Source organism: Candoia aspera, chromosome 3 (genome assembly GCF_035149785.1).
Source record: "Candoia aspera isolate rCanAsp1 chromosome 3, rCanAsp1.hap2, whole genome shotgun sequence".
In the NCBI taxonomy this organism is placed as follows: Eukaryota; Metazoa; Chordata; class Lepidosauria; order Squamata; family Boidae; genus Candoia; species Candoia aspera.
In genome coordinates, this window is record NC_086155.1 from 188,809,923 (window position 1) to 188,819,307 (window position 9,385).

The 9,385-nt window shown below is 37.6% G+C and overlaps 1 protein-coding gene across 1 annotated transcript in view; it reads left to right on the plus strand.

Moving 5' to 3' along the window:
- LOC134494731 (regulating synaptic membrane exocytosis protein 2-like) overlaps nucleotides 1–9,071 on the plus strand; it is an 89,623-nt gene extending 80,552 nt beyond the window's left edge. Inside the window, exon 3 of the mRNA XM_063299978.1 lies at nucleotides 8,805–9,071. Within this exon, the coding sequence (XP_063156048.1) occupies nucleotides 8,805–9,071 (267 nt within the window). The remainder of the gene's footprint in view (nucleotides 1–8,804) is intronic.
- The last annotated feature ends 314 nt before the right edge of the window (nucleotides 9,072–9,385 follow it).

Sequence of the window (9,385 nt, forward strand, 5' to 3'; positions counted from 1 at the left end):
CTTTCATGCCTAAGGCGGGACTAGAACTCTCAGTCTCCTGATTTCTAGCCTGTTGCCTTAACCACTAGACCAAACTGGCTCTTTAGGTGCACGTCACATGTTTCCCCACAGTCAACACTGGCTGGAATCAACCACGGAGAAAAGAAGAGAACCGCTAGAGTGCCTCCCAAACCCAGTCTTCCTAGGTGGTCCAGAAGATACCATGGTTGATGGTATTGAAAGCCACTGAAAGATCAAGGGAACCACTAGGGTGGCCGTACCACCTGTATCCTGGCTCTGCCAAAGAGTTTCATATGGCTCTTTCACAATGAGCAAATAACATCAGAGTCTGCTTGTTTCATTTATTTCATAAGCAAAAATGATTCAACATGTGTAATAGTAATTGTCCCTTACATTCATTAATCGGTTTTATCATTTTTAACTGCCAATAAGCGGTAACCAAATGGATCCTATAGCTGGTGACCAGTCTTTCACATTGCTGTGAGGAATTTTGGCCCATTCCTTCTTGTAGTACTTAACACCATTTGAGGGTTTCTAGTTTGTTTCAGGTCCTACTGCTACATTTCTATAGGGTTTAGAAGTGGATTTTGATATGGCCATTGCAAAACACAGAATGTGTTCATCTTTAGCCATTGCCTTGTAGACTTGCATATATGTTTGACATCACTGGCTTGCTGAATGATCCTTTTGCACTTCAGCTTCAGCTGAAAGACAGATGGGCTGATATTTCCCTGTAGAATTCTCTGATACAAAGGAGAATTCTGCTTCCTTTAATGATAGCAAATTATCCAAGTTATGGGCAGCAAAGCATCCCCAAATCATGACTTTACTACCTCCAGTACTAACAGTATGACATTCTTATTGTGGAACGAAGTGTTTGCGTTCCACCAGACATAACAACATTATTGTAGCCTGAAAAGTTACTTCTGATTCAACTGTCCATAGGACATTCCTCCAAAGATTTGGAGTGTCATCCAGGTGCATTTTGGCAAACTTGAGATGAACATCAATGGTTTTTTTAGAGAGTAACAGCTTCCACCTTGCTATTCTCCCACAAATCCCATTTGTATGCAGTGCTTTTCAGAGGGAGAAGACATGAAGGCATGAGCCAAGTCAAGAGAGGCCTGAAGCTGCTTGGATGTGTTATGGAATTCTTTGTAACTTCTGGATGACTTTATGCTGCACACTTGGAGTAATTTTGATAGGACAACCATTCTTGGAAAGATTCACTCTTGCCCCACCTCATCTATTTTCAAGACTATGTTTCTGACTGTGGACTAGTAAAGCCCCAGAGCTTCAGAAATAAGTTTGAAACCTTTTCCAGGCTGATAGGTATCAATGGATTTTTGTGCATTCTTTTCAGCAGGGCACAACGTGCTTCTAGAATCTCTGTTAACTTTGTGAGAATTTCATTGTGATGAGAGGAGCTAACATTTGTGAGATTTATATAGGGCAGAGTTGACCTTAATCAGTCCTGATGATTTAATGAAGTGCTCACAAAACCCATCTTAGTTATCCTGATCCTTTAAATGAACTGACTGGAGACCAATTACGTTTTCACAGTAGAATACAGGTGGTCTTTGTTTAACGACCATTTGTTCAGCGACTATTTGAAGTTATGAAAGCCCTAAAAAGAATGACTTACGACCAGTGCCCAAAGTTATGGCTATTGCAGCGCCCCCGCGGTCATGTGATCAAAATCTGGGCACTTGGCAGCCTGCCCGCAGTTACTACTGGGGCGCTGCAACTCTCCCACCTGCCTAGCCCCCCCCATCTATGTCTTTTTGGCCCCCTGCCACTCTGCACTCCAGTGCCCCAGCTGACCTTGCCATGTTCTTGCTCCCACTGCTGACAAGGTGTGCCTGGCCTGGCTGGTAAAAGCAGCCCCTTTGCACAGAGCTCTTGGCCGGGGCTGAGCTAGCTTTTCTTTTTCCTCCAAAAAGGAAAAAAAAAAAAGCCCAAAGCAGCCCCTTTGGAAATTGCTGCTGGGGAGGGCTGAGCTAGCTTCGCATTCCAAAGAAGAAAAAACAGGCTCCCCCCCCCCCACCAATTTTGGAACATGAAGCTAACTCAGCCTCGCCTGGCGGCTCTTTGCAAAGGGGCAGCCTTTACTATTCTTTTTTCTGCACCCGAAGCCAGCCCAGTCCAGTCCAGCAGCCAGGCCAGGCATGCCTCATCAGCAGCGGGAGCAAGAAGACAGCAAGGTCAGCTGTGGTAGCAGAGCACAGGGTGGCAGGGGTCTTGGAGTGCAAGGTGGCGAGGGAGACTGTGGCTGGGACTGGGCTGGGCTGGCTGTGGCTTCTTGGGACGTGAGAAGCAGCCCCAGAGCTTCATGGTTCTGGGGCTGCTCAGTGCCCTGCAAGGCCGGGTACAGGATGGCCTTAAGGGCAGAGATGGAGCAGAGATAGGCAGGTGGGGGGAGTTGGAAGCAGTCCTTTACCTTAGTAAGGCTCAGGGCTGGGAGGGACCAGGCCCAGAATGGCTTGGATTGAGGTGGGTGCTCAGCTAATGACCAGTAAAATTCACTTAATGATGGGAAGGGGAATTGCTGGGACTGCCACTGCTAAGTGATGCGGTCTTGTGATGTCTTGCTTTACAACTGCATCACTCAGTGATGGAAATTCCACTCCCAATTGCTGTTGTAGCTTGAGGACTACCTGTATTGCAAGTTGGATGATGTTTATGAAATAAATGAAACAAGCGCCAAACTCAACAAATTTGTTTACCCAGATTCAATTTAAATATCAATAGGACTCTGATAACATTCAGTGACAAAGGTAAGCAAAAATGCAGAAATCCAAAAGGAAGTGAATGTAATGTCCCTTTATATCTAGTTGCAAAATAGGGTAAATGATTACAAATAATTGAGCTCAGAAGGCTATTTTTATTTCTGTCATTTATGAATCTTTATTGTAAATTTACAGTTAGTAGAGACTTGAACATGTTGGCATTTTTCTTTTTATTTAAATGTTTATACATCAATGTGGCCTGGCATTGGGCTAGAGCTATATAAATTTTATATTTTTATTAAATGTTTTTAACTTTTTAACTTTTAATTAATACTTTCCCCCTTTCTATTTCCTGCATTTCTGACACAAAACAAGACGAGAATGTTTATACTACCAATTAACACAATCCTTAAATATTATGGTATGCAGTACACTTGTATATGCTATAAAAGCAAGCAAGACTATTAATATATAAGATAATGAAATGGAGCTAAAATTAAAATAGTAATTATAACCATCACCAGTTAAAAGCCTACTTTTCTTTACATTCAACCAGAATCTGCCTTCTTGTAACTTAACACCGTATTTGTATCCAATACTGTGCAGTCTTCTGGGTGACATCCTTTCATGTATTTGAAGAGGGTTGTAGTCTTTCCTCCACCCATATCCTAGTTGTCTGTTCCCAAGATTAAATCTGCTTCAAAGGATGAAGTTTAGTAGAGTCCATTTACAACAAAGTTGCTTTGAAGAATAGTTATAGCCAGTTATGGCTTGATCAATGAATAACAGTTCTTCAAGTATATTTTCCTCAAGAGAATTTGAAAAAGGGATGGGATTTTACACGAGGCCTTAAGTTATTGTTTTTACCCTATAAAAAGCAGCAGACTTCAGTGATTTTTTTTTCTTTTTGGCAGGAAATTAAAGTGCTCTATTGTTGAACATATTACTAGATAATACCTGCTGATAGAATGTTTACTTCTAACTAAGCATGCAGAGGATAGTTTTTATCATGTTAAATATTATTTGAGAGTGCAGCAATACCACTAATGAACACAAGATGGTGTCTCATCCTTTGCTATGAATAGTCAAGTTTCTTGTGATGAAAAAAAGACCTGCGTAAATGAAGGTTGCTGCCTTTCAAAGTAAACCATCTTCCACTTTTTAAAGTTAATACATGTACAATATTTTAATGAGTTTCTATTTGAATGCAAATAATAATATAATTAAATTTTAGGTGATATATATGTAATATTAGAAAAATAAGTTGAAACATTTCTGAAATGCTGTAATTTGAGAAAATTGTTTTTGAATAATTTATCCAATACATATTTATAATTATTGTTATTAATGTGTAATTAGTGTTTATTATTATTAACAATGTTAATTATCATTCATGTAATTAATTCATCCTATTTCCCATAAATTTGTAAGACACTTGATAGAAATTGTGGTAATTTATTGTATGCATTTAAGAAATGTGATGATGATTTTAAAAGTGGGATTCTATACCAATGTCTTTTCAAACCATATTTATTTATACTGTGTTTAATGAATAAATCATCTCTTTAAATTAACTTATTATATACAAATACGTTTAGTTAAAACAGCATAAATGAATAAAAGGCAACAGTACAATAGATTCCTGTCACTTCACTTCTTCAACCAATTCCTCTCTTTGGGTAAGGATTAGGTCAAGGGAATTACAGCTTCTTATTCTTTCTTCCACCTTCTGGCAAATGAAATTGTCAGCAAAGGAGGGTTGGAATTTGTTGGATCTCTGACTCTTGATAGTGTTAGATTTTCAGCTGATTTTAGGGTGGTTAGAATCTCCTGTTGTCACTTTTGTACGCCTCTTTGAATGTTTGGTTGTCTGATATGCCTCATCCATATCTTCTTCCTGTTCAGATGAGCTATAATAAACTACCACAACGATATGACTTTTGTGTTGATCTCCTTTTATTCTTGGTTTAAATATAATTTTTATTAAGGATTTTGATTACAGTAGTAAAAACTAATGCAAACTATACTTAAAGAAAGAAAAGAGAATAGAAATAAAAAGTGCAAGAACAAAGAAAAAGAATAAAGAAAGAATAAAGAAAAGAATATATAAAGATTTCCAACCTTCATTACAACAAGTATAGACAGATTTAGTAACTCTTCACCACCTATCAGTATACAAGTATTTACAAGTATTTACAATAAAGATTCATAAATGACAGAAACTCTCTAAGAAACTCTCTAAGAATGCCTGTGGATGAGTTTCCAATCTTCCTGCTGAGATTTGCAATCCATCCACAAGGATTCATAGACAATTCTGATTCTCTAGATCAATTTGAATCTTTACTCTGGTCTGGTTATTGAGGTGAATAAATTTGTTTCCGTATGAACGATGTTTACAACAAGAAAGAGAGAAGAAGCGTGCTTCTGTTATTTCTGATATCCCAGTTTTGATACTATTAACCACAATATTTTCCTCAATCAGCTGTATGGAGTGCTATCTATGGGACAAGGTTGGTCCTGATAAGATTACTGTTGCTTGTTCCAATGTGTAATCTTGTATCCAGTGTTACTTAATATTTACAGCATATGAAGCTCCTGAAGAATTTGAGGCAAAGTGTCACTAATCTGCTGCTCATATATTATTTTTCATAGCAGTTGAATCAGGAAAAGCCATGAATCATTTAACTAGGCTCTAGTTAGAGTTAGGGTCAGTTGCATCAGCCTCCTAAGAAACTGTCATCTTCAGAGGATATTCTATCACATGTCATGGCTGGCTGATAATTGTGCAGAGATAGACCATGGGTTTAGTTCATCTGCTCTGTGGAATGACTTCCTATCTGTGGTATTCAGGATCCCAAAGCTCACAATTTACCACAATTTCTTTATTTGATAATTTTCTATGCTGTTTAGCAAAGGAGTATTTATAAATTCTATGATAACTACATAAAACTTCAGTTTCTGATGATCTTTAGCATTAGAAACATTTCTCCAACCCAAATCAGATATGATCTAATATTTTTACAGATGGTCCTCGCTTAATGACTACTTGTTCAGTGACTGTTTGAACTTGTGACAGCATTGACTGAGTGGTACTTAGACTGTTTCTTGAAATTCTGGCTGTTGCAGCATCCCAGCAGTCATGTAATTGTGAGCTGGGCATTTGGCACCCAGCTCATGATTACAATGTTGCAGAGTCCCATGGTCATGTGGTTGCCATTTGCAACCTTCTTTGCCAGCTTCCTACAAGCAAAGTCAATGGGGAAACCAGCAGGGAGACACGAATGGTGACTATGTGACATCCTCACTTAATGACAGTTTTACATTTGCTTAATGACAGCAACTGGGAAGTACTGGAACTGCCGTCACTGAGCAACATGGTCATGTGACATCGCACATCATGACTGTGTCACTTAGTGATAGAAATTCAGGTCCCAATTGCCATAATTAACCAAGGACTATCTGTATACTTTCCAATCCAACAGAATGTTGAAAAGAAATTATATAAAGGGACTTGGACTTTCTCTGGCTGTCCATCGGCAAAATGCACCAGAAACAGTGGAGAACTGGACCAAGCTTGGCGTTAGAAGCTGGCAAAAGAAAGACTTTGAAAAAAGGCTGGATCAGTCTGTATGCTGTGGAGGAAAAAAAAATCAGAAAAAAACCCCTAATGTATTCTGATATGGGAAGCAGTTGTACAGTTGGTTGGAATGTTCCTGACTGTTCCATTCTAAGTTCCTTTACATCTTCCCTCCTGGTCATTTGACACAGAGTGGTATCCTGTTTCCCTGTGCATAGATGTACACAAATGTAGAGAGGCTCAACATATTCTTTTGTTACACAGAGGAAATACAGATGACTGTATGGTCATTGCTGGGAAAGGGTTGGAAAGAATTTCAGAACCTATGCTCTGCATACTTTCTCTTCCTTGTTTATTTTAAAGCAGTTGTGAGGGGGCTCCAGTATGGAGCAGAGCAATGACATTGTAGAAGAGAATTAAAATTCTTCCTAGAACTCCTATTAATGTATGCAGAAAATAGTTGTGAGATCACCTATATTATATGTACTTTGGAGAACAGAACAGTTGAAAGAGTTGTTTATTTATTCTCTTTATTATTTCCTTTTTGCTCTTTTATTTTGTAAATAGATCCTGCCAAGCAGTAATAACTGATTTTGGTCCTGCAACTTTACTCTCAGCTGAAAGTGATGCTGATCTGTGGAGAATGAAGCCTGAGGCTATTTTGTTTTTCCTGATGAGAGAGCTCTTGGCCTTCCTTCCTACTTTATCTACCCGCTGCTTCTATCATAGATTATTTGTATGACCCACCCCAAAGGATTATTCAGAGGCCTTGGCATGTTATGATTTATGAGACATACTTGATTTAGCAATTAAAGGAGCCTATTCTCCAATTTTCTCTTTGGGTTTCCATTTTAAGGTGTTTTTTTAAAGATTAGATGAACTTTTCCAAGGTTTTTGATGCCTCTCCCCCTGAATATTTTAGATAGAACTTTTACAGAAAATGTCCAAAATGCTTTCCAATATCATAAGATGCTGGTGTAACTTTTCTTCAATTACAGAAATGAGGTGGAGCACTTGGTGGGAAGCCACGGTGCCAGGAGATAGGATAACTAGAATGAACCCAAGAATAGTACTGGACAGACTAAATATAGCACCTTTCTTTGGCTGTTATGTAGTTTTATGTATTTCACAAGTATTTTCCAGAAGGTGACCTACACTTTCAATCTTTAAAACAATTAAAAAGATAACACATTACATACATCAAAATAGGAAAACAATAATTCTGGGAGGATTCTTTAGTCTGGACCAGTGTTTCTCAAACTTGGCAATTTAAGACACATGGACTTCAACTCCCAGAATTCTTGGAGTTGAAATCCACATGTCTCAGGGTTGCTAAGGTTGAGAAATACTGGTCTGGACTCACTGGAAGTATGTGTAAGGTGGAAGAACTGGTATTATAAAATTGGATGGGTTAGTCTGGCAAGAATGCTGGCTTTCATGCTGCCGAAGCCAGTCATCCTTGTTGAAAATGGAGATAATAAGTCAACTGTAGTTTTCTGAACTCATTTGTGATTTTGTTAGTTTTTAAAGTGATAAAAGACTATCTTTTTGTGTGAACAAACTTATTTCTCTGATATGAAATTACAGTGATACAGTGATATAATTAAAACTCCTTGAAAATGTTGAGGACTGGAAATTCAAGATAATCATTGGCTGTTAGGCTCTGAATCAACAAAGAAAAACTATCCTAATATTCCTGATGGTGCTACCACACATTTCACTACCAAGCTTTGCCATTTCATACTTATTTACTATTATTTTAGTTTGGGAGAAAATATGTATCAGTAGATCAGTGGCACAGCCATGGGCATTTTCATGGTTTGCCATAAAAACAGCCTGCTGATAATGTGTTCCAGCATTCAGGGTTGGGGTTTGGGAGTTTTTATGTAGCAGTCCCTTGCATGAAGTAATGCTGTTATTAATGAAGTATTATGTACATTTTGAATGTTTTAGCGTATTACATTTCATGATTTCATTTCCATAATCAAAGAGAACAGGTGTGTTAATTGCTAGGCAGCAACAACAGATGTTTATTTTTTTCAAACCTGGGTTTTCTGGAGGTACTACAGGAAACAGAATGCTTGGCTGGATGACTCTTGGCTCTTAAGATTTGATGGTTAACTAAAACGATTCAGTCTGTTTTAATTATGGCAGTATAAAGTCAAAATTACTGATAGAAAAGTTATTTCTAGGATGTGTAGACTGTAATCTTAAGAAAATTACTTACTTACCAAGGAATAAGCTCCATAAGATATGTTGTTTATGCTATTGTATTAAGAAAAGGACCTGTGTGGGCATTGGACTTTATTTGTTAAATATGATTAAACAAATTGTTTTTTAAAAAAAATCTGTTTAAATTGTATTTAAACCATTGTAACCATTGTAATATTATTTTGAATGCTGAAAGTTAATCTATTATTAATCCTCATTTTTAGTGTGAACATGTCATGCTTTCTTTAAAAAAACTGATACCAATATTTTTTGCATATTATATGTAGGTTATGTGGGTGTGTAATTCATGCCGAAAGCAACAAGAAATCCTCACTAAATCTGGAGCTTGGTTTTATAATGGTGGAACTAGCACCCCACAGAAGTCTGATCAAGAGATTTTTAGAGGACTGCAGAATGAAAAAGCACCTCAGGACAAAAAAGCAAAACTGCAAGAACAGTCAACCTTGGATCGGAGTAGATCTCAAGGGCTTTCAAGGCAAGACTCCATAAATGGTTCAGGAGGAAAGGTGGTGGATGGCACAGCAGACAGGTAAGGAACTGGCTTGGTTTATTCAAAAAACAGAATTGTTATCTTTTTATTTCTTTCTAATATATTCTGTTAGTCAGCAAGAATTTAAGGACATATTTAACTACTTTTAGAAGTTGGAAAGTCTGTTTTATAAATCAGTATGATGCTATAAAGCAGGGGTTAGCAACCTTCTTCCACACAGAAGTCAGAGGCCATGTCTGAGAGTGGATAGTGAGTCACATTTATCTCTGCAGCAAATAAATACATACATACATACAACAATAATAAAAAAACATAATCTGTTATGAATAATATTTATTTCATTTAAGTAATATTATG